This window comes from Panthera pardus, unplaced genomic scaffold (genome assembly GCF_024362965.1).
Source record: "Panthera pardus isolate Hobbes unplaced genomic scaffold, ASM2436296v1 HiC_scaffold_20, whole genome shotgun sequence".
Lineage (NCBI taxonomy): Eukaryota > Metazoa > Chordata > Mammalia > Carnivora > Felidae > Panthera > Panthera pardus.
The window spans coordinates 86,937,562-86,962,056 of NW_026526766.1; the positions used below are offsets into that span (position 1 = coordinate 86,937,562).

Sequence of the window (24,495 nt, forward strand, 5' to 3'; positions counted from 1 at the left end):
AGGTTTTCTCTTCCGAGCAGCCAAGCTGCCTTAGCTGCCGTGTTGCACGGAGGTCCCGCTACACCCGTCAGCTGGATTCGTTGGTGCCGTGTCCTGATCTCGTCTGCTGTCTGTATCTTAGACGCCTAGCACCTCTCGGAAGTCTCTGGATGCCCCCTCTTGGCCGGGGGTCTACCGCCTCTCCATGTCCTTGATGGAGCGGCTCCTCAAAACTCTGCGCTACAACTTCCTGACCGAGGCCCTGGACTTCGTGGGTGTTCACCAGGAGCGGACCTTACAGGTGAGGGGCTGCCAGCATCATAGGAGCTCAGGGGGCTCAGGGTAATAGGGGGGTCTGGGTCATTCAGGACCATTCAGAAACTTCTGAGCCTAGAAGAGTCTGATGTGCCATCACCTCAGCATTTGTGGGTCCAGAACCTGTCCTCCCAATGGGAGGGTGAAGAGCAGGCAGGTCAAGTCCCTGTTTCACTCCATCCATCCTTGTCTCGCCCCTCTCAGTGCCTCAGTGCGGTGAGGACAGTACAGAGTCTGGCCTGCCTGGAGGAGGCAGACCACACTGTGGGCTTCATTCTGCAGCTCTCCAACTTCATGAAGGAATGGCACTTCCACCTGCCTCAGCTTATGCGAGATGTCCAGGTGGGTCCTTGGACATGGTTCCTTGCAAGGGGTCTGGGGAAGTGCTTGGGCATGGGGTGGTGGGCACTGTCTGGGGTACCTCTGGTGAATAGCAGGCACTTGGAACGTGGGCATTTTGCTTTGTGAACACGGGGTTTGGTTTCTTCGTGTTGCTTTCCCTGGAGCTAAAGTTTTCCTTATATATCAATATATATAAAGGGCAGCCTTGTAGCTTAAGAACTTGGGCTCGGTTGGATGGATGTTGGTTCACATCCCTCAGGAATAGGCCTGAAGCTTGAGACCAGCGGGGCCAGGGTCTGGGGAGTAGGGAGAGAACAGGTCCTGGAGCCAGACAGGCATCCATCATTTGCGTGACCTTGGCCACGTTACTTCGCTGTTTCTGAAGGTTTTTCTTGTGTAAAATGGGAAAATGATCCCTATCTTATTTCTTTACTGAAGAACTGATCTTAGACCTTGAGCTAGGTGGTGGCACGGCACAGGGTGCAGGGAAAGATCCCAGGCATCCCTTGCCCCAGTCCGGAGTCGGGCATACTCTGTGGCTGTAAGATTTGCAGCTCGAGAACACAGGGAGGTGAGCATTGTAGGAGCTGAGAGCAAGCGCACTGGGACTCTGAGGGGGGCCTGCTTGGTGGGGCCGCTGCTGACAGCTCCCTGCCCCCGCCCCACGTGTGTGTCTGCTGCAGGTAAACCTGGGCTACCTGTGCCAGGCCTGCACCTCCCTCCTGCACAGCCGCAAGATGCTGCAGCACTGCCTGCAGGTAACCGCCCTCCCTGCCGGGCTGCCCGCGGGGCCTCGTGCCGGCTTCTCTGGACTCCACCTCCATTTCTTGTCTCCCTCAGAACAAAAACGGGGACGGCATCCCCTCGGCTGTCGCCCCCCGAGTTCAGCGGCTGCCCGCCGCTGCCACTGCCGCCCCCTCCTGCTCTTCTAAGCAGCCCGCTGCTGACACGGAGGCCTCGGAGCAGCGAGCCTTACACACGGTCCAGTACGGACTTCTCAAGATCCTTAGCAGGACCCTGGCGGCCCTGCGCCACTTCACCCCAGATGTCTGCCAAATCCTGCTGGATCAGGTACGAGCCGCCCCCTGTGCCGTGCCGCCAGCTGCCCGGCGGTGAGCTGCAGAGGCTCTCCTGTGCTCTGCTCTACCCTTAAGAGCCGTCTGGGGTCCTAGTTGGGCTCCAGATTGCTCCTGTCTTGCCTTGCAGTCCCTGGACCTTGCTGAATACAACTTCCTCTTTGCCCTGAGCTTCACCACTCCCACCTTTGACTCAGAAGTGGCCCCCTCCTTCGGGACCCTTCTGGCCACGGTGAATGTGGCCCTAAACATGCTTGGAGAGGTAAGTTGGGTGCTGTCAGACTCTGGCCTCTCAACCCCAGTCTTCCCCCCGATCTCCCGCGGCATAACTGGCCTCCAGCACGTCAGCCTGCTTGAGCCTGGTCCTTTTCCTGAGCGAGCTGGCAGGACCTCGCCGGGAGGAGCACTGTGGGGGCCGAGTGAGTAGCTGGCCAACTGCTAGTGCAGGGCCGCCAAGTCGGAGGCTCGCAGGGGGCCACACCTGTTACTGTCACTTTCTCTTTTCACCCTGTGTCTCTTCCTCCAGCTGGACAAGAAAAAGGAGCCCCTCACCCAGGCCGTGGGGCTCAGCACACAGGCGGAAGGGACGAGAACACTGAAGTAAGAAAGCCCCTCTTCTGGAATTTGATCTGGGGTCAGGGCAGCTGTGGGTCAGCCCTCCTCCTGGCTCGGCGGTGCACCCCGTCCCTGCCGGCTCGGCTGTCTGCAACGGGGCCCCCTGCCCTCTCCCCAGGTCCCTCCTGATGTTCACCATGGAAAACTGCTTCTACCTGCTCATCTCCCAGGCCGTGCGCTACCTTAGGGACCCGGCCGTACATCCCCGGGACAAGCAGCGGATGAAACAGGAGCTCAGCTCGGAGTTGGTACAGACGGGTAGAGGGCTCTGACCAGGGGCGCTGGTGGGGACGAGCCTGTGGGTTCCCACTCGGCCTCCCCGCCTCGCGGGGCCCTCATCTAGTACCTTTTCTTTCCCAGAGCACGCTGCTCTCCAGCCTCTCACGCTACTTCCGCCGGGGAGGCCCCAGCTCCCCCGCTGCCGGCGTCCTCCCCTCGCCTCAGGGCAAGTCCACCTCGCTCTCCAAGGCCAGCCCGGAGAGCCAGGAGCCTCTGATCCAGCTAGTGCAGGCCTTTGTGCGGCACGTGCAAAGATAGGGTGGGGGCCCGCCCGCCCTGCTCCGGCAGCCTGCACCGCAGTCCCGGGCAGCGGGGGTGCTGCGGGCCGGCCCTGCGGCCCGTGTGGACTGAGAGCGGCACCTGTCCCCTCCCCCCAGGGCAGCCACGACTCCAGCCGCCCACCCCCTGGCATTATTTTTATAATAGATCAAGAGGTCCACGGCCAGGTGGGAGCCACGAGTCTACCGCGCTCACGCCCTCAAGTTCAAAATGTCCCAGGGTGTGGTACTTCCCTTAAGCATCCCCCCGCCCTCCGCCCCTGCACTTGACCCCGGCCCAGTAGAGGCCAGGAGCCGGTGTCAAATGCAACCAGGATAGGCTGTGTGCACGGCTCTGAAAATGTTTTCCATGCTCTGTTCTTGCAGTTTTTGGTAATACTGTGGTCTATTTATACAAATATTAAAATACTGTTTATAGATAGCTGTGTGATGTGCCTTCAGGGCCTGGAGACGGGCACCCGGCGCTCAGCACCAAGCAAGTCTTCCTTGGCCAGGTGCCTGGGAGCAGCGGAGTGGAGGTTTGGGGAAGCAGAGGAGCCGGGCGGACACTTTAATTTTCCCTTCCCCGGCCCGCCCAGCTCTCGTCCCCACCACACCTCACCCGACGCACGCGCTCCGTTTACCCGCTGGCTGAGCTTCCCACAGGTGTAGCCTCTCTTGACGTTCACTCCTTCCTATTTACGGCTCTGTGCCCCTGCCTCCCCTGCCCCTGCCTTCAGAAGCCCGGGCTGTGGGCCTGCCAGCCTCTGGCCTCCTCAGGACCTAATCACGAGAGTGCCGGGCTCGGTGCTTAATCTGACACCTGGCTTGCAGGCCAGAGCCACCGCTTGAAGTTTCTAGAATCAGACTGACCTGGGCTAGAGTCCCTGCGTGGCTACTTGCCAGTTACAGAACCTTGAGGAGGTGACTCACTCTGATCTCTTCTTCCCTCCTCTGTGAGGACAACATGAGAACACGTGAACCGGCGAGGCTCAGTGGCCGGCCACAGGAAGCACTGGCAGCCGGCAGTTACCAGCTGAAACCCTCATGCAAATTTTAGTCCACTCCACGGCCCAAATTTATGAAAGTTCTCCTTAGGGATAAAATGTCTCTTAATGCAGCCTCAAGTGCAGGAAGAGTAGCCCCATCTGAGCAGCACAGGCCCTGTGGGAGAAAGCGAGGCCCGTGAAGGAAGGAGGAGGAAGCTGGCATGTGAATGCTTGCTTCCCTTTCCCACCCTCCAGGCCAGCCCGTGGGGTCCGCAGCCCGATAGGAGCCCAGGCAACATGCACGTGAAGGATGGTTTATTATTTGTCACTGGCTATACAGCAAGCAGACAGGCAGAGTAAAAAGATCAGTTAAAAAGTGAGTGTGGAGAGGCGCAGGCTGCAGCCACCGAACTTGGCTTGAGCGGTCTTGAGGGGGGAGGGGAGGGGAGCACCCAGGAGATGCCACTCCGGCCAGGCGTCCCTCACTCCAGTCCACCCAGAGGGGCCGGCGCCCGTCCCCAGGCCCACCGCAGACCTGCCCGCCTTCCCCCCACTGCTGCTTTTGGCAACCAAGAGGCAGGTGCTCCCTTGCCAAGGGTGTGCCCCAGGCTGCTGCAGGCCTAGCGCTCCGACCCCCGCGGGGAGCCGAGGTGCCTGGGGCGGCACTGCAGCCAGCCGCCCCTCCTCAGCAGGAGCGGGAAGGACCGCAGAGCTGGGGAGCTCAGTGGAGGCAGACAGCGCCGGGGGCTCCAGAAGCAGGGCTGGGGGAGGGGCTGGGGCCATTCAGCCTCTGGGGCCCCCTCACAGCTGGACGACCGGGGACGTGGACGGAATGGGGCCGGTCTCCCCACCCCGAGCAGCCGAGTCACCGACAGAAGGGTGGTGGGGCCGCACACGTCCTCTCCCGCCCGGGCCAGAACCGAGGGGGCCTGGAGGGGCCTGCTTAGCTGAGCAGTTCCAAGTAGGTGACCGGGACCTTGCCCTTCTTGTTGCCTCTCTCGCCAATGAGCCAGTCAGGATCCATGCCGGGCAGGCTGTAGACGGTGATGAGCTGAAGAGGGCAGAGAGGGAAGGTCACACCCGAGCAGGGGCAGAACTGGCGTGGGGACGGGGTTGCCACAGTCCCATGACGCACGGACATCTGCAAGTCCAGAGACAGGAACTCACCTGCTCTACCTAGACCCTGCTTCCTCAGAGCTGGAGCTGCCTCCACGTACCCCCCAGCTCCACCCCCAGGGCCCCTCAGAGACTTGGAGGCAGCGGCGGGGGGGCTCCCCGTTCTGGTTCCCTGATGCTCCTGGGCCCGCCCTCTGCCCCACCCCTGTGGCACCAGGCCTACCTCATCAGCCAGCAGGGCCAACTCGCTGCTGTCAGCCGCCTCGTAGTCGTAGAGCACCCGGGCCTTCCGGGTCCCGCTGGCAGGTGGGCTCACCTCCTCCAGGTGGAGAGCAGCCTCCCCTGGAGGGGCCAGGCCAGCCACAGAGGGCCCCACGGGCATGGTGGCCGCGGCGGTGGTAGGTGAGCTGCTGCTGAGGGGCGGGGAGGCGGGCTCCGTGGTGCCCACGAAGGTGCCTGGGAATCTGAACAGGGGCGACATCTCAGCCGGGGGCCACGTCCCCACGGGAGTCCCACGCGTGCCACCAAACCCCGCTTGGGCCCGCTGCCGCTACTTACATGGCTCCCTGGGAGCTGGCAGCGTGAGGGGAAAAGCAAGGCAAGGGGAAACGTGAGATGCACCGCCCAGTCCCTGCCACCCTCCCACCCGGGCGTTCTTGAGAGACCGCGCTCAGAGGTCAAGGCCCACCACCTCACTGTTGTCCAGAGAGGGGTGTGACGCCCCCGACACAAGGCTCAGCCCTCTCTACCCGCCCTGTGTGTCGTAGGGCTTTCTGAGCTTAGGTCTGGGAGCCAGGGGACCCCAGTGGGCACCTGCCCAGCTGTTTCTGTAAGTCCAGCATGTGGCGGTAGCACTGCGCGTAGTAAGTCGTCTGGGACTCCACGAACTCATGGAGGCAGCGAAGGTGGTTCACCTGCAGGGAGGAGGGCGGTGCCCATGGTGAGCGGGGTGAGCGGTGGCCCGGGAGGTGAGATGTTCCCTCCCCCACCCCGCTCGCTGCTGCCCCCCCTGGAGCAGGGGGGAGGGCCACCCGGCCTTTGGCACTTGCTCTGTGGCACCTGGAACAGAGCTCCAGTTCCACCCTTAGGACCGCGGGCTCCAGCGCTGCCCCTCACCGCCTGCCGAGATCCAACTTCATCGCCCGCCTCGTTGTGGAGCGCTTGGGGTGGGGGGGGGGGGGGGGGGAGGGGCAGGAAGACAGGGGACGACGGAAGGGCGACATGGGGCAGGACTCACGTGAGTGCTGCTGATTCCCTCCAGCAGGAGCCGGGTCACTTCTGCCTGCCGGTCAAACTCGGTCTGGGCCACTCGGAGCTCCTGCTCGGCCTGGGAAGGGCACAGTGTGAGAATGTAGGACAGCAGCAGTGGCCCCCGCCGTCCTTCCTGCCACCCCTTCCCGCGGCCCCGACGCCCACCAGGAGCAGCCCTCTCCTACTCTGGATGCAGATGGCACTTCCCCCTGGGGACACAGACAGACCTCTTGGAGGCAGGGGTGCGCTTCTCAGGCCTGGAGCCCTGGCCCCTGGGGCAGCCATAACCCTGCTGGGACCCCTCTGGACCTATGCTGTGACCAGTGGCCAGAGACAGACCCACGGGTGTTTGGCTAGGACCTCTGACACCCGGTACCTCGCCACCCGACGGCGCCACTCCCGTGTGCCCGGAGGGACCGTGGGGGCAGTCTCCCCACAGAGGGGAAGCGATACCCTCACAGTGGCCCCGACCCGGAACAGAACCCAGAACTAGAAACCAATCTGATCCCGCCCCCCTCCCAACCCGCTTCAAGCCTCTGCTCGCGAGCCTCCCGAGCCCAGACTCACCTTGTCCACCTCATCGTTCCAGAGCTTCAGTGACCGCAACAGGACCGCGCAGCAGGGGGAGGGAGGGGGCACCGGTCAGCGGGGGAGTAGAGGGAGGAGAGCTGGACCCCAGAGCCCGCGTCCTGCCCCAGCTCCCCGAGAGCCCACCTCTTCCCACCCCATACCCTTCCCCACTCCCTGCCCGTAACCCAACCAGGAGCTGAGGCGGGGACGCGGCCTGGTGTGAGCAGGGGCGCGGACAACCACGGTCCAGTCCAACATGCCGCATGCAGGGAAGGTGGGGCACAGCCAGCTGGGAAGTCCTGCCGGGGTTTCTCCTACAGCGTAAGCCCCCGGGCTCTGACGGGAGACCGAGCGTCCCCCGTCCCACCCTGACACTCGGCTAAGGCTGGTGGGCTGGGACGCAGGACCGTGTGACCCTAGGCCAGTCACTGAACCTTTCTGTCCTTCTGCAGAGAAAGGCAGCCTCGTGCCCGAGTCACACTGGGGTTCAATGGCAAAAGAAAAAAACAGGGCGGTCTCCACCCTCCAGGATATTCCTCCTTCCACTCGGCCCAGGAAAGGGGGCAGGAAGTGCCATCCAGAGTCTAAAGAAGAAAGGACCCCCCTCCCCCCGCCACGACTTAGGAGACCCATTTCTCCTGCCCAGTGTGGGAGGTCTATCCTAAGATGATAACCTAAAAGCAAGACAAGGTTAGCTCTGCGGACCGAGGTGTCCCGCCACAGTGCCATTGAGAAAACCAAAACGTGGGGAGCGGCCCCCACGCGTGTGTATACAGGGCACCCAGCAAGAGGGGCCTGGTGGAGTGAACCGGGGCCCCCGCCCCAGGGGAACGATGGCCCAGCCGCCGCGTGAGTGCACAGACACTCGCGGCAACATGCAGGGACAGAGGTGAAGGAGAGCCAGGGGGTCTGTGCCACGGCGTGCCGCCCACGGCAGAAATGGAAGGTGGGAGAAAAAGGCGGAAGAGAGGCACAGCCACCTGTGGTGGCCACAGGTACGATGGGACGGACGTGGGTGGCCCATGCTCCAAACTGCAGGTAAACACCTAGTAGCCGGACGGAGCGGTGGAGAAGAGATCCCACGACAACGGAACCCTTCGCGACCCCACCCTGCCCACCTCCTTCCTTCTAATCTCGGCCCGCCGGCCCTCTCCCTCGGGGCCCCGCACTCTCCCTGCTCGTTCTCCGGGCCTCTCCTCGCCGCCACGACACCGTGTCAGAGAGGCAGAACAGCACCACCCTCGTCTCAGTCCCGGGTCTGTGAACCCATGGTGGGCCGGCGGGGGCGGTGGGGGGGGAGGGGCAGACCTCAGGGCCCCGGCACGGGGGGGGGGGGGGGGGGGGGGGACGGGTCCGCTGCCCCGCAGCTCCCTGTGCCGTCCGGTGCGGCTGGCCGGGCCTCCACCTCCAGCAGGGCGCACAGGGAAGCGAGGCCAGCACCGTGGGCGCAGGGGGGCAGGCAAGGGGCCCGAGGCGGGGCTGCGGCCCTCCAGTCCTCCCGGCTCTCAGGACATGCCCTGTGCTCCTGCTGCTGTGCTGTGAGGCTGCCCCGTGCCGGGGGGGGCGGGCGCAGGGAGGCCGGGCGGCCGGGGTGGGGCGCTTACCGCGGAGGCGCTGGCCGAGAGAATGTAATTACGAGGTCTAGTCTCCTGAAAGTCAGGCACCGTCTGGCGGGAAGAGGTCACGGGGGAAGGGGGTCAAGTGGGGCCGGGTGCCGCCCCAGAATCTCCCACAAGGAGAGGCCAGGAGCCCCGGCCCAAGGGACGGGAGGCTGCAGACACATACCACGTGGACCCCTCTCCCTGCTCCAACCTCCTGGGGGCGAGGTGGGCGTAGGGACGCGGAGAGTCAGACAAGGACCAAGTGGGTGGTCACACTGGGAGCCCAGGAGAGCAGATGCCAGGGAGCCTCCGGGTGAGTCGCAGACTGGGCCTGGCCCCCTCCTCCCTGGACCCCGGTCTCACTCAGATGCCCCGGTTGGAGCCACAGCCCTCCAGACAAAACCCGTCTCCCACCCCCAGCTTCCTCAGGCCCAGAATCTCCACACAGCACATCTCTCGCTCCTGCAGCAAGGACCGGGCCCCTCCCCCACAACAAGATGGACAGGTGGATGCATGGATGGACAGGGTGACAGGCTTCCCACATTTGCAAAAAGCTGACTCACAGGCTCCAGTGCCTGGCGTCCCCCTAAGCCAGAGGCTACGCGTGGCAGAGGCTCTGGTGGGGAGACCAGCTGCTTGCAAAATGCCCAGGATGTGTCCCCTGGGCCAGCCACGGCACTGCGGCCCGAGGCTGGGACGGGCAAACCAGAAGCAGCACAGCACGTGGGACAGGTATACTCACATCTCCCTCACACTGAGCCAAGTTACCCAAAGCAGAACGGAAAGGAACAAAAACAAAGAGTTAGTGAGTCCACAGCGCAGGCGGGAGCAGGCCCCCCCGGGCCCCGGCGGGAGGGGACAGCAGGTGGTGGGCGGGCAGTTGACCCTGCCCTCCAGAAGGAGTCCTGCTATGCGTGCACGCACGTGCGCGCGCACAGCGCGCGCGCGCAGCGCGTGTGTGTGTGTGTGTGTGTGTGTGTGTGTGTTTAGGGCGTGGGGTGAGGGTGTGACCTGCCGGCCTCCAGTCCTCTGGGACGCTTGCCATAGCTGGGCTGCCCAGGGCCTAGCTCTGCGGAGGGTATCCTGGTCTGACCCAAAGGCTGGAGGTTGTCCAGGCCGGACAACTGGAGAAGGGGTCCTGCTGCTCCAGTGACTAAGGAAAGGCTCCCCTGGCCTGACTGATGGAGGATGAGCTTGTTCTGGCCAAGGTACTCCAGAGAGACGGTCTAGCCCTGGGTGATGGGGAGACTGTCCTGTCCAGGTGACTTAGAGAGGTCAACCTTGTGGCCACACGTCATCCTACCCAACCACAGCGGGACTCCAGTGGCCGAGACCTGCCTCTGATCTGGCCCCACACACCTGGATGAGTGAGACCCTGCCCTTGGCTGTCCCCAGAGGCAGTGCAGGCCCAGGCTCCATGGTCCCCAGTGGCCACACTGTGGGAGGGGGACGCAAGGAGGGTTTGGGGCTAGAACCCTCATGGGCAGCTGAGAGCTGGGCAGGCACAGGTGGTGGTACCCCCGGCCTTCCCTGGACCTGGGAGTTCCCTCCTCAGAGTGCAAGGTGGCCTCTAGGCCCCCGTACCCCCAAGTAGCCCGGCATGCCAGGAGTATGCTCGCCCTCAGGCCCACTCTCCCCACCCTGGCCTTGCCCTGGTCAAACTGCGCCACGCTGCGTCCACTGGCCTGGCCGGGCTGGGCAGGCCTCAGTGAACCGAGAGTAAACAGAGAACCGTGAGGTCCCGGCCCGACCCCGTGTCTTGGGGCTAACCTGAAAGGGTCCTCGGTCATGCCTCTGAGAAGGTGGCCCTGAGAAGGGCCCCGAGAAGGTGGGTGGTCTAGCTCCGGGGTTCACACCATCAGGGCACCCCCGGACCAGCACTGGAGCAGCGGGCAGGGGAGTTAGTAAGGGGGAGCCATGCCCGGGCAGAGCCGGGGGACAGAGCCGAGCATCCGGGGAGGGCAGGGCAGGGCCATGCGAGAAACTCCCAACTGGTTGTCTGTCTGGGGAGGCTGTGGCATGCCCTCAGCCCACCCCGTAAATGTCTGCCCTGGGACCCAGAGCTCTGGGCCGCCAGGGTTCCCTTGTAGGGGCAGAGAGGCATGACCCAAAGCGGTCAGCCAGGACCAGCGCCCCCCAAGCCAGGCCTCTCCAGGCAGGGACAGGGAAGAAAGGTCATGCCAAACATCAGGTCCCTTCACCCTCCCTGGCTCCAAACAGAGCTGGGCAGGGGCAGGAGACCAGCAGGGACACCTACCGTGGCTTTGGCTTCTGCAGCCTTGGCCTTCTTCAGCCGCGCTTTGCAGGCGTCCAAGTCCAGACGGCGGTTTTGGAGAAGACGTCTCTCCTTCTGTGGGGCAGGGGAAAGGGAAGAGTGAGACCCCGGGCAGCCTTGGGAGGTCCCACTGGGCCATCTGGTCCACGTGGGGAAACTGAGGCCCAGACAGGGGAGGTCACCCACTATGGCACTCAGCCCACAGGAGCCACGTCTGAGGAGGCCCAGGAGTGCCAGCTTCCCGACACGGGAAGAGAGCCTACGCCCAGCAGCCCTGAGGAGAAGGATGCCACGGCTCCCAGGAAGCAGAGTGGCCCCAGGTCTCTCACCGAAATTGTCTTCCAGTCCCCTTCCAGGAAGTTGCGCAGAGGCGTGAGGAAGTTGATGGAGGCCGTGTGGATGAAATCCCTCTCCGCGGCTCCCAGGCGCTTTTCAGCTTCTGCCACCTTGATCAGCGTCTTCCCTGAGTAAATGGAGTCTCAGGGTGAGGGAGGGGCGCAGGCTGCTCTGACCCCCAGGAGTAGGGGAGAGGCCGGACAGAGGCGTGCCGAGGAGGCATGAGCAGGTATGCCCAGCACGGAACGGCTGGCTGGGGAAAACGTGGAAGCAGCCTATGTATCCATCATCTGGGGACTGACAAGTAAATAGTGGGGCGTCCAGAGCACGGAGCACTACATTACAAGCAGGGGGTAGGAGTGGGACTTCCAGAACAGAGAAAGGAGCTCGACAAATCCTGTTCCCAAAAAGCAATGAAAAAAAGTGGACTCGGGGCGCCCGGGTGGCTCAGTCGGTTGAGCGTCTGACTTCAGCTCAGGTCAGGATCTCGTGGGTGGTGGGTTCGAGCCCCACTGAGCCTCGTGTCGGGTTCTCTGCTGTCAGCGCGGAGCCCTCTTGGGATCCTCTGTGCCCCTTGCTCTCTGCCCCTCTACCCGCTCGCTGTTTCTCTCTCAAAAAAAAAAAAGTAGATGCAATTGTCAAAAGCAAACATTTCTGGACTCTGGAAATTGGCCAAAGGCAAATAAACTGAGGATATTTACTCAAGACCTACCGGACCTTAGTAAGAACAGTGGGAGCCTGTGGCTTTGTAGCCTGGGAGGACTCCCATCTCCTCGGCAGCCTCACTGCTAGGTGGGCAGGGGTGGGGGGTGAGGAAGGTAGTGGGATTAGGGCCGAAGGGATTTGGGCTGGAGCACAGAGAAATCCACGGGACACTGCCAAGAACAATAGCAACCTCAACGGTAAATAATTGGGAAAGGCCAACATTACAGCTGACTTGAACAGGGAACACTGGTTGGAACAGACCTGCCAGAAACTTATCAGGAGCTCTGGAAACAAGAAAGTCGTTTGGGCCTTGACAAACTCCCAGATATCTCTGGTGGTCTGGAAGGCTATACCTGTGTGTGTGCAGCACACTCAGAATGGAGAGAACCCTACTCATCCCTGGCCAAATAGGAGGCTCTACGCACAAAGTAAAAGCCGGTCAGACGTGTAAACTACTTGAATTTTGAATGTGTCCCCCAATACAGCCATAAATTCATCAGTAAAGCCTTAATGGTGCAAGGTGTTTAAGCGCAACCTCTGACTATCACTGCCTGACGACTAACATGCGCTAACCCAGGAGCAAACCCCAGGACGCTTGGCTTAAAAATAAAAAGAATGACTTAAAAAAATGTGAAAGCAGTAGCCGCATACTGGAAGGAAGACCGACTCGAAACAACTAGCTCGGGCGAGTTTCTAAACAAACAAAGCAATCACAACCCCCAAGTGATTCAGAATCCACAGCTACTATATTATCTAAAATGTCCAGATCAGGCCATGATCTTATGGCTCGTGGGTTTGAGCCCCACATCGCACAGAGCCTGCTTCAGATCCTCTGTCTCCCTCTCTCTCTCTGCCCCTCCCCGACTCTCTCTCTCTCAAAAAAAATAAAATAAAATAAAATAAAAAGATTTTTGTAGATGTCCAGATTTTAGCAAAACACTCTAAGACATGCAAAGAAATAGGTAAGTATGGGCAATACACAGAAGAAAAAAGCAATCAGTAGTCACGGAGTCTCTAAGGAGACTCAGACGTTAGATTTAGCGAAGATTCCTAAGAGGCTACAGGCTATATGTGTGTGTGTATATATATATATATATATATATATATATATATATATATATATACACATTTACATATACGTGTATATATATATATATATATATATACACATTTACATATACGTGTATATATATATATATATATATATATATACACACATTTTTTAAAAATATTTATTTTTGAGAGAAAGAGAGAGAGACAGAGTGTGAGCAAATAGGGGCAGAGAGAGAGGGAGACACAGAATCTGAAGCAGGTTCCAGGCTCCAAGCTGTCAGCACAGAGCCCCATGTGGGGCTCAAACTCATGAACCACGAGATCATGACCTGAGCCAACATCAGATACTCAACCAACTGAGCCACCCAGGTGTATGTGTGTGTGTATATATATATATATATATATATATATATATATATATAAAAAACATATGTACATGTGTGTATATATACATATATATATATATATATATATATATATATATAACATGTGCATATATTTTTTTTTAATTTTTTTAACATTTATTTATTTTTGAGACAGAGAGAGACAGAGCATGAATGGGGGAGGGTCAGAGAGAGAGGGAGACACAGAATCAGAAGCAGGCTCCAGGCTCTGAGCTGTCAGCACAGAGCCCGACGCGGGGCTCAAACTCACGGACCGTGAGATCATGACCCGAGCCGAAGTCGGACGCTTAACCGACCAAGCCACCCAGGCGCCCCATATATTTAATGCTTAAAGAAAACTGTGATGGCAATGACTCATCATATAAATATCAAGAAAGAGATAAAAACTATTAAAAAGAAAACTCTGGAGTTAAAAAGCACCACAACTGATATACAGAATCTACCAGAAGGGCTCAACAGCAAGTCCAAGCTAGCCAAAGGAGAAATCAGCAACTTCAAAGACAGATCAACAGAGAGGATCTAATCTGAAGCACACAAAGAAAAATGAGTGAATAACAATGAACAGAATCTCAAAGACCTACAGGACACCATGAAACAAACCCACATACGAGCAGTGGGAGAGAAGAAGAGGACAGAAAGGGACAGAAAAAATATTTGAAGAAATAATTGCAGAAAATGTCCTGATTTTGATGGAAAACATTAATGTCCATATCCAAGAAACTCAACGAACCCAAAACAGGATGAATACAATAAGATGGACCATTAACCGCTGGGCGTCTCAGTCAAGCTGCTGAAAGACAAAGACAGAAGGTCTTAAAAACAGCAAGAGAGGAGCCACTCATCACATACAAGGGAGCCACAACGAGATGAACACATGACTTCTCATCAGAATGGGTGTCTGGCTGGCTTGGCTGGAAGAGCGAGTGACTCTTGATCTCAGGGTCGTGAGTTTGAGCCTCACGGTGGGTGTAGAGATTACTTAAATTTAAAAAAAGAAAAGGAAAGAAAAGAAAAAAGAAACAATGGAGGCCAGACAGCAGTGAAATGATATTCCAAGTGATAAAATGAAAAAACTCTCATCCGAGAATTCTACGTATAGCAAAACTGTCCTCCAAAAGTGAACATAGGGGCGCCTGGGTGGCTCAGTCGGTTAAGCGTCTGACTTCAGCTCAGGTCATGATCTCGTGGTCCATGAGTTCGAGCCCCGTGTCAGGCTCTGTGCTGACAGCTCAGCCTGGAGCCTGCTTCGGATTCTGTGTCTCCCTCTCTCTCTGCCCCTCCCCTGCCTCTGTCTCTCTCACAAATAAACATTTAAAAAAAATTTAAAAAAAAAAAGTGAACATAAAATAAAGACATACCCAAATTAACAAGACTGAGAGAATACATTGCTAGGCAACCTGCTACAGAATACTTCACGTTCAAAGGTAATAACACCAGATGGTGGTAACTTGAACCCACATAAAGCAATAGAGACAACCAATAAAGGTAATTACATAAGCAAATATAAAAAACAATACATATTTTTTCTCTTTTCTTAACTGATTTAAAAGACAACTGTATAAAACAATAACTATACGGGGCACCCGGGTGGCTCAGTGGGTTGACCGTCCGACTTTGGCTTCAGTCATGATCTCACAGCTTGTGAGTTCAAACCCTGCATCAGGCTCTGTGTGGACAGCTCAGAGCCTGGAGCCTGCTTCGGATTCTGTGTCTTCCTCTCTCTGCCCCTCCCCCGATTGCACTGTGTCTCTCAAAAACACTATATTGTTGGGTTTATACAAAACAGAGATGAAATTTATATGATAATAGCACAAAGGAAGAAGGGAGGGGGATGGAGTTATATTGGAGCAAAGTTTCTATATTTACTGGAATTAAGTCAACATTCTGAAGCCAACCGCAATAAGTTAAATTACACACCGTAAAACCACTAAGAAAAGCTTTTTGTTAAAAAGCAACAAAGAAATTAAAATGCTACACTTGGAAATTTCTATTTAACATGACAGAAGGCGTAAAGGAGGAACATATGAACAAAAATGACCTGAGACAGAGAAAATAATAATAAGATGGCATCTGTAAATCCAACCACATCAATAATTACATTAAATATAAATGGATTAAACACTCCAATCAAAGGATGGTCAGACTGAATTATTTTTAAATCAAAATACATGCTGTCTATAAAAGATAGACTTTAGGTTTAAAGATGTAAATAGATTGAAAATAAAAGGAGAGAAAAAGATATACTATGTAAACAATAACCATAAGAGAACAAGAGTGGGTGAACTACTGTCAGATAAAATGGACTTTAAGACAAACGTGACCAAATTAAAAAAAAAAAAAAAAAAAAAAAGACAAATATGGCCAGAGACAAAGACCAGTATTTTACAATGATAAAAGAGCCCGTTCATCAGGGAGATACAACAATAATAAACATACAGACCTAAGCACAGAGCTCCAAAAATACACGAAGCAAACACAGACAGAAGCCAGAAACAGACAATTAAACAGAAATAGTTGGGAGACTTCAGCACTTCCCAATAATGTACAGAACAAGACAAAATCAGCAAGCACACAGAAGACTTGAACAACACTATGAACCAATTTAGTCTGTCATCTCTAGAACACTCCACCCCACAACAACATAACATACAAACTTCTTTTTTTTTTTTAATTTTTTTTTTTTAACGTTTTTATTTTATTTTTGAGACAGAGAGAGACAGAGCATGAATGGGGGAGGGTCAGAGAGAGGGAGACACAGAATCTGAAGCAGGCTCCAGGCTCTGAGCCGTCAGCACGGAGCCTGACGCGGGGCTCAAACTCACGGAACGTGGGATCATGACCTGAGCCGAAGTCGGACGCTTAACAGACTGAGCCACCCAGGCGCCCCAACATACAAACTTCTTAAGTGAACACCAACAATCTCCAGGAGAGACTGCAGACTAAGCCAAGTCTTAATAAATGTAAAAGGATTAAAATCATACAAAGCATGTTCTCTGACCTGAGCGAAATCAGAAACCAACAACAGAAGGAAACTTGGAAAATCCACAAATATTTGGAAATTAACCACCACCTGCACACAGCCACTTTGAAAAAGTTTGGTAATTTTCTAAAAAGTTAAACATAAGTTTACCATATGACCTAGCAAGTCCACTCCGGTATGGTATATATGTCTAGGTATATATGTCCAGGAGAAGTGAAAACATATGTCCTCACAAAGTTCTGTATGCAAACGTTCATAAGGAAACAAACCAAATGTCCATCAAATGGTGAATGGATAAAGAAAATGTGGCCTAGCCATACAATAGAATACTATCCAACAATTACAAGGAGTGAAATCTTTTTTTTTTTTTAATTTTTTAAATGTTTAATTTTGAGAGAGAGAGTGAGAAGGGGAGGGGCAGAGAGAGAAGGAGACCCAGAATCTGAAGCAGGTTCCAGGCTCTGAGCTGTCAGCACAGAGCCTGACTTGGGGCTCAAACCCACAAACTGTTAGATCATGATCTGAGCCGAAGTCACGCGCTTAACCGGCTGAGCCACCCAGGCACCCCCATGGAGTGAAATCTTCAAACACGTTGTTACAACAAGGATGAACCTCAGAGACATTACGCTCGGGAAAAGAAGCCAGATGCAAAACGCGACACAACGTCTGATTCCATTTATGTGAAATGTTCAGAAAAAGCAAATTTACAGACACACAGTGCACATTAGCAGTTGGCAGGGGATGGGACTGGGGACCGACTCTAAGTAGACATGGCACTTTTTGCAGGTGACAGAAATGTTCTTTAAATCGGATTGGGGGGATGTCTGCACAACTCTAAATTTACTAAAAGTCATTGCATTACACATTTAAAACAGGTGCATTTTATGGTATGTAAATTATACCGCAATAAAACTTTAAAAATTAAAAAAAAAAGATCGAGGTGGCTCTATAAGTGTCACAGTGAAGAGGTATCTAAAACAATGCCAAGTTTAAAACTCAGGCCGCAGAATGGCACACACAGTACGATCCCATTAAAAAATGCGCTCAAACCAAAACTGGTTGAGAGACACTTCCATTTTTCACTCCATTTTCATTTACGTTGAGGTTTCTACAAGTAGAATGAATACAGGTATTATTTGTGTACTTTAAAAAAGACAGAGAAAGAGGGGCGCCTGGGTGGCTCAGTCGGCTGAGCGTCTGACTTTGGCCCAGGTCACGATCTCGCGGTCCGTGAGTTCGAGCCCCGCGTTGGGCTCTGTGCTGACAGCTCGAGAGTCTGGAGCCTCCTTTGGATTCTGTGTCTCCCTCTCCCCCTCTCAAAAATAAATAAACATTAAAAAAAATTTTTTTTTAATAAAGAAAAAGTAAAAAAGGGAAAGCAAGGAAGGGAGAGACAGGGAAAGTCGAGAGCAAGAGACCATGACCCCTGACCCTGGCTATGGGGCTTGGCTCACCATAGGGCGTGGTGGGCCCCAGCTCACTAGCCGCCTCTGCCATGTACTGTGCCAGCAGCTCTCCATTGGTGACCCGCGAGGGCACCTTCCTGTCCAGCTTCTCATACAGGAACTCCTCCACTCGGGCACCTGCAGGGAGACAGCAGCCAAAGCCACAGGGCTCTTCAGTACAACCCAAGGACAGAAGCCACGGCGACAGCAACAGATGCAGCGCAGGGCCTGCCCACGGGGTGCCTGGCCTGGTGACTTGCAGAATGTTCTTCCTGGTGCCTACCTCAACCCTGTGACACTGGCACTCGACCTCGTAGGACCCCTCACTCTGGCGAGGAGGAAGCCACACCTCAGAGATGCGACATGCCCGCCCCAGGTCCCACGGCTGGGGGTGACAGGCCCAAAGTCAAGGCCCATTCATTGCTCCCTCAGGACAATACGGATTTATAGAACCTAACACATATATGGACAGGGCCCTGGTGCTGGCTCCAGAAAGCCCTCGAGACACTCAGTCGTGTAGCAGACTGACAGGCAGACAAGCATCACGACCCCAAGACACCCCACCCTCCCCTTGGGCTCTCCTGGCCTTTTGCTTGTGCTCACTCCTTGCTCATGCTCGCAGCAGACTCTGGGCAAGCCCTCTTCCATCTCTGGGCCTCGCTGCCCTCTCAAAAGACCCGGCTCATGTTTTTCCTACCTCTTCTCCCAAGCGTGTTTTAGTTTCAAGCATTTCTTCAACTCCTCTGTGCAAAACTTAACACTTCTGCTGCCCCAGAGAGTGCATCCTGGAGCCCATCACGGAGTCTGCTGATTTCCTTAACTGCCCACCCCCCACCCACCAGCAGGCCTCAGAAGCCCCAGCAACCAAATCCCACCTGCCGCCCAGTCCCGCCCGCGTGGTCTCTGCAGCCCCGGCCTCCCGCCGGTGGCCTTCCGCCCCTCGCCCGGGACCACCCCGGGCCCACTCACTAGGGTTCGGCTGCAGCAGCACCTCTGTCTGCCGCAGGATTTTCTCGGTCCAGTTCTTGGTGCTGTCTGCCCGGGCCAGCAGGTTTTCAAAGTGGGCATCCAGCTCAGTCTTCTCTGCCTGGCCGAATTTCTCTTCTGTGAACTGTGTGGGGAGGATTGAGAGAGGTGGGGAGGACGCAGAAGCGGGGAAGGGAGGACTGCCCCTGCCCCACCCTTCTACACCTCCCCCACCAGCTAGAACCAGGCCCAAGGTTAAGAAATTTGCTCTGCCCCTGACCCGTTCTGTGACCTTGATCAAGTTACAACCCTGTTCTGTGCTTCAGTTTGCCCTTCTGTAAAATTAGGTTGGACCAGAGTTCGGGGATCGTGGCTTCTTCTAGAAGTCCAATGAAAGCTATAGACTCCCTCTATCCCCCGCCAACAAAAATGCACATTTGCAGAAAATCTGGCATATAACTTGGAGGGAATAAGAAGTCCTTGGGAGCCTAGTTCTGGGGGTCCTCCTAATCCGACTCTGAAGGAAAGCACTTGGTAGCAGGTACACAGGGAATAAATGGGGCCTGGAGCAAAGTCTGGGGTTATCTTAGGGCTCCATAGGGGGCTGGGAGCCACCGGGGAGGGGGTGCCAGGGGACGAGTGGGAGGAACCCAGGTCCCAGAATCAGAGGGACCTGATTCCAGTCTCCGTTCTACCGCTGAAGAGTCGCGTGACCTTGGGCAAGTGGCTTTGCCTCTCTGGCGTCAGTTTCCAGAGCTGAAAAATGAGTAAAATAAATAACAGCAGCTCCCTCACAGCTGAAATAGGATGAAATAAGAAAGATGTGAGTAAGACATGAAGGCCATGGTCTGGCGGGGAGTCGGTGTTCGGTGTTAAGGTGCTGCTGTGTAGAGCTGGTGGGCGGAGAGGAGGCTGGGACTGAAAGGGAGCGTATGTGGGCAGGACAGCCACATGGCTGGCCTCTGGTTGCCCGGTGAGTGGACGGGGAACACCACTGGCCCATCAGAGCCAACTGCCTGGGCACACACGGGGCCCAGAGAGCTCAGCAGCCCCGCCTCAAGGCCAGGCAAGAACCAGGATGTCACATGGTCAGAGCCACCAGAAGCTGTGTAGGCCGCACAGGAACAACCAGCAACCGGCCCACGTCCCGGCCCCTCTTATCGAGAAGGCCATCTCCAGCCAGGAGAAGGAGCCTGCTCAAGGTCATGGCCAAACAACAAAAGGGCTCAGACCGCAGGAGTAAGATCAGTAATAACGGCAATAGATACTGTTGGCCACATCTAGAGCCCAACCCGGGGCTAGGTAAGCCACCAATGACCCACCTCCGGTAGCCCTCCAAGGCAGATGGGTCGAGTTTTCCCACGTCACAGATGATGCCACTGAGGCTAAGCAAGGGCTCAAGGCAGGGCCATCATGGGCTGGGAGTCTGGAGGCCCTTCCCAGACTACTTAGCAGGATAAATCACCCAGAGGCCAAGGAAAGCTCCAGCCCAGCCGCAGAGAGCCACTGCTGAGGAGAGAGTCGGCTCTAGCTTAGCAGCCATCAATTATGCAACAGGGCTTGGGTTTCTCCCTGCAGGGCTGGGTGGGCCACGCTTATGGCCCGCAGCTCCCCGCCTGGGAACCGGCTGCTCCCCCCCGCCCCCTCCCCCTCCACCCCCCATCTCCTCCCACCTCTCCCCACACTGGGGCCTCCCAGAGCCAGGCCCTGAGCAGGACTCACCTCACCCAGCCCCTTGAGGGGTAGCGTCAGCCCCACTTTCCAGATGAGCAAACCAAGGCTTAGAAAGGCAAAACCACCCCTCCGGTCCTCCGTTCCCCACCCTGGCAAACGGCGACAACAGGCCCAGTCTCACGGAATATTTTGGAAACCCACAGCACCGGCCTAATAAATGTCAGCGGCTGCCGTCACCACCATGAATAAAAGGCCCCATTCACGTCCCTCCTCGGAGCTACCTAAGAACCTCCTCACCCCAATGGCACCAATCACCCTAGTTTAGGCGACCATGTCACCCAAATGCGTGCCTCGGCATATCTGCTGCTTACCGAGGTTAGCGGCAGCCACTCCCCACTGAGCCACGGGGTGCCCATCCCTCACACCCCACATCTGCGCAGGTTCAAATTCCTACTGGGCTTTTCCCAACCTCTTGGGCACCCATCCCACTTCCACTGCCCGCTCTCACCCACACTAGCATCGTACTCGAACATGCTGTAGGTTTTCCTGCCTTGTTCCCGGCCCCCCCGGGGCCAACTTCACAAACCCCTCCTGACTTCCAAGGCACGGTTCGGGGACCAGGAAGCCATCCCGGAATCACCCATGCAAAAGGGATCCTGCTCTCTCCCAGGACCAAGCTCCTGTTCCCTGCTGGATGGGGGTGAGGCAACGCTCTTAAAGGTGTCCCCGGCACACGGAGGGACCGACAGCTTTCCCAGCATGCCCTGGGACATGGCAAGGTGGCACCTATGCAGAGAAGCTGCCCACACACTGATATGAAAGACCCCCGTCCGTCCCTCCTGTCTGACTGACTCCTATCCCAGCACAGGCTGACCTCAGTGGGTCCCCCAAGGGTCCTCTCCTACCCAGGTCACATTTCAAGCCTCTCTCTCCTTTGGCCTGCTACCCCTGCCCCATCCCTACAAAAACAAAGAGCCTCTTGCTTTAGGGGCCGATGTCTGCAGAGTCCGAGGCTGCTCCCTGCAAGATGGCACCCTCAAGGGTGGGCGTGCATAGCCAGAGAAAGCCTCTATTTATAAAGCTCCCAGCTCCCTCCTCCACCCGGGAGTCGGGAGCCTGGGCGCTGGCTCCCACTCCAGTATGGGCGACCCGGCGGGCCTGCCCCCACCAGGAGAAGTGAGGCCACGGGGCCCAAGCCTCCCCACACCCCAGGCTCTGCAGGCCCTGGCCAGGTCAGGTGCCAGGGCCCCACGGGTATCGTATCGGGGAAACTGGCAGATCAGGTTCTTCCCAGATGTGGAGATAGAGTGGTTGCCATATCAACACTGGGGAGGATTCCCCACCTTCCAGATGAGCTGGGGATAACCAAGGAGTTCCGGGGTCCTAGCATCCCCACTGGGGCTGGGGTCACCTGCTGGGCTTGAAGCAGCAAGCAGCAAATCCTCGCTGGGCCACCAATCCTCAATGGGACACGGGATATGGTGCATTCTAGTAAACATGGGCACATGGGTTTCCAAGAGACTCTCTGGGGCCGGGCTTCTCCAGAGAACCGACCACAGCAAGGACAAACAACAGAACTTGTTCCCAGAGCACTGCGACAGGCCAAGCCCCAAGCCTGCAGCCACCCCTGGAGGCAGACTGGTGCTAACACCCGACTGACAGGAGGGGACATGGAGGCTCTGAGGTAAGTGACTTGCCCAAGGTCACATGCCACACAGGTGCAATACTAACTACATTACCACCACCAGTAAGCTTGCCTTTGGTGAGTATGTACGTGCAGGGTACCACGGAACCCTCACGACCATCCTGGGAGGGATTGCTAATCCCATTCTTCAGGTTGAAAAACTGAGGCTAAGAAATGAAGCCCCTTCCTCAAGGTCACAAGAGGGGGAGCATCCATGCCCATAGCTGACTCTCGGTTTTCCTCAACACTGCCTCAGTTTCTCTCCTGGCCCCGGAATGGACAGAACTTCTTCCAATTCCGGCATCACCGGCCTGGACAGCTTCCCAAGGAGGGAACCCAGCCAGACCTCAGCCCTTTCCCCATCCCCCAGGCTTAGAGAAATAAGAGAAACAGGCCTCCCATGGAGCAGAAAGGAAATAATCCCAACCGTCTTGGCTTCCGGACTGACTATCCAAGCGTGTAATGGGGACCTGAGGGAATCAGTACCACCAGGCCATTGCACAGGTACAGAGACTGAGGCTCAGGGAAGGGGTCGTGGCGGGTGCACGGTCCTTGGGCCTGGGACTCAGGCCTCCAAGCGCCTGCCAGAGTCACTGCTGGGCAAGGGCGGGGAGGCAGGAGCCTGCCGGTGCTCTCTCCCCTCCTGGGACGGGCGCCACGGAAGCCGGATAACCCAGCCAGTCGAAACAGCAAATCCTGATACCTCGCCCCAGGCAGCAGAATCGAGGCCCGGCTCGGTCCCCGGCCCTGGACAACGCTGAGGGTGCGGCCAGAGTGGCCAGACGCCACAGGCTCTTTCTCTCTTCTGAGCGGCGCAGTAGTAGGGGGGAGGAGGGGAAGGGTATCCCCGCTGCGGGGAATCAGGTGGCAGCCCGAGGGGCTTCTCCTGCGCCCCCCCATCTCTAAAGAAGGGGCGCTCCCGGCCCGCCCCACATCCGGGCCCCGAGAGCCGGCCGCGCGAGGCCCAGGGCGCACGGCCTCACCTGCACCGCCCGGGTGAAGAAGATGCCCGCGTCCGATGCCAGCTTCTTCATGTTGAAGTCCATGGCGCGCCGCACGGCCGGCCGCGCCCGGCCCGAGCGCAGCCTGGCCGCCCCCTGCCCGCCGCCGTCGGCCCGCACCCCGCCCACCTGCTGCCGGTACCGCCGCCCTCAGCTCGCCCGCCTGCCCGCAGCCGTCGCCACCGAGCTAGCCAGAGCGCGCAGGGCGGGGCGCGGGCCGCGGGGGAGGAGCCAGCCGGGGTGCGCGGGGCGGGGAGCGGGCCGCGGGGGAGGAGCCAGCCGGGGTGCGCGGGGCGGGGAGCGGGTCGCGGGGGAGGAGCCAGCCGGGGTGCGCGGGGCGGGGAGCGGGTCGCGGGGGAGGAGCCAGCCGGGGTGCGCGGGGCGGGGAGCGGGCCGCGGGGGAGGAGCCAGCCGGGGTACGCGGGGCGGGGAGCGGGCCGCGGGGGAGGAGCCAGACGGGGCGTGCAGGGCGGGGAGTGGGCCGCGGGGGAGGAGCCAGACGGGGCGTGCGGGGCGGGGCGGGGCGGGGCGCGGGCCAGGGGGTGGAGCCTTAGGACCGGCCCAGCTGGACGCCGCCAGGTTTGCTGCGGCTGGCTGCTGCCCCTTGCGGCCTCCGCCTGCCATCTGACTGGCCTTTCTCCATTCCTTGTCCCATAGCCCCTTGCCCCTTTGTTCCTCTTCATCACCCCTTGACCATTCGCAGCCCAGTCATCTACTAGGCCCCCTAGCTTCCTATTTCTCTGCCTCTTTTGCTCTGGGTCTCTCTATGCAGCCCACCCCACCACGACCACCACCTTGACCTTTATAGTCCCCTTCCTCTGCCCCTGACCTTGGTGGCACGAAGTGATGAAGTTTTGGGGTGATGGTAGGATGGTCCAGAGCCGACGGCCAAGAAAGAATTCTTGAAGACATCTTTGGTGCAAAAAGGTGATTTTATTAAAGCATAGGGACAGGACCCATGGGCAGAAGAGCTGCACTGGGGTCATGAGGGGTAACTCTCAGGTTGGGAGGGGGTTAGGGATAGAGTAATTCTCTAAGGAATTTTAGAAGAAAGCTTTCCAGGACCTTGAAGGGAGAGCTGTTGCTAGGAAAAGGCCATTCATTACCCTTTATTAAAACCTCAGGCATGAGACCCTTCAGATGTATATCAGACGGCCCTTAGCTTGGAGCATGATTGCCTACATATATCTTAGGGGAGTTGAGACACAGGAAGTTGCCAAAGGAATTGTTATGTTATCGTAGGCTTACAGGATCTGTGAGGTTGGGATAATGTTAAACTAAGATTCTCTTTTGCCCCTGGGCAAAATGTCATCATCGAAGTACCTGAACTTCTAGAGGGAGGTCACTCTGCCGGTTTCAAGGACTTGTCAATGGGCTATAGGCAGCGAGGGAATTTAATTTTTATTTGCCTTAGTTTCCCACATCACCATGGCAAGCACTTAAACCCCTTTCCTTTGTTCTTGGGTAGCCAGGAGTGTCTGTGGAATGTCACACATATTCCACCTGGCAGTGGGGGTTGCTGTTAGCCTGTACTTTGCCCTCAGCTTGGACCTGAGCCAGGGGACAGGCTAGCTGGGGGCTC

At 57.0% G+C, this 24,495-nt stretch overlaps 2 protein-coding genes across 4 annotated transcripts in view; one reads left to right on the plus strand and one right to left on the minus strand.

The window, feature by feature from the left end:
- Positions 1 to 3,303, plus strand: part of NUP188 (nucleoporin 188) — a 53,299-nt gene extending 49,996 nt beyond the window's left edge. Inside the window, exons 37-44 of the mRNA XM_053908397.1 lie at positions 122 to 280; positions 499 to 636; positions 1,320 to 1,394; positions 1,477 to 1,707; positions 1,843 to 1,974; positions 2,239 to 2,312; positions 2,446 to 2,575; positions 2,688 to 3,303. Of these exons, the coding sequence (XP_053764372.1) occupies positions 122 to 280; positions 499 to 636; positions 1,320 to 1,394; positions 1,477 to 1,707; positions 1,843 to 1,974; positions 2,239 to 2,312; positions 2,446 to 2,575; positions 2,688 to 2,864 (1,116 nt within the window). The 3' untranslated portion in view covers positions 2,865 to 3,303. The remainder of the gene's footprint in view (positions 1 to 121; positions 281 to 498; positions 637 to 1,319; positions 1,395 to 1,476; positions 1,708 to 1,842; positions 1,975 to 2,238; positions 2,313 to 2,445; positions 2,576 to 2,687) is intronic.
- Positions 3,304 to 4,152: 849 nt separating this feature from the next.
- On the minus strand, positions 4,153 to 23,119 carry SH3GLB2 (SH3 domain containing GRB2 like, endophilin B2). Of its 3 annotated transcripts, XM_019420856.2 has the most exons (12): positions 22,896 to 23,119; positions 18,558 to 18,699; positions 17,598 to 17,726; positions 10,995 to 11,128; positions 10,648 to 10,740; positions 8,394 to 8,456; positions 6,787 to 6,810; positions 6,206 to 6,295; positions 5,782 to 5,882; positions 5,527 to 5,541; positions 5,192 to 5,432; positions 4,153 to 4,903 (listed from the first exon to the last, which is right to left on the minus strand). In XM_019420856.2, the coding sequence occupies exons 1-12, from the start codon at positions 22,956 to 22,958 to the stop codon at positions 4,796 to 4,798; spliced, it is 1,203 nt and encodes a 400-aa protein (XP_019276401.2). In that variant the 5' UTR covers positions 22,959 to 23,119; the 3' UTR covers positions 4,153 to 4,795. The 3 variants fall into 3 exon arrangements, with proteins under 3 accessions (XP_019276401.2, XP_053764376.1, XP_019276402.2); XM_053908401.1 differs by lacking the exon at positions 6,787 to 6,810; XM_019420857.2 differs by lacking the exon at positions 5,527 to 5,541 and having other exon boundaries at positions 22,896 to 23,118.
- Positions 23,120 to 24,495: the final 1,376 nt, after the last annotated feature.

Coding starts and splice junctions, on each gene's coding strand:
- SH3GLB2 (XM_019420856.2), bottom strand. CDS start 22,958: ATGGACTTCAACATGAAGAAGCTGGCATCGGACGCGGGCATCTTCTTC. Junction 18,700..22,895: donor TCTTCACCCGGGCGGTGCAG/GTGAGGCCGTGC, acceptor CTCCCCACACAG/TTCACAGAAGAGAAATTCGG. Junction 8,457..10,647: donor CTGCAGAAGCCAAAGCCACG/GTAGGTGTCCCT, acceptor TCTTCCCGCCAG/ACGGTGCCTGACTTTCAGGA.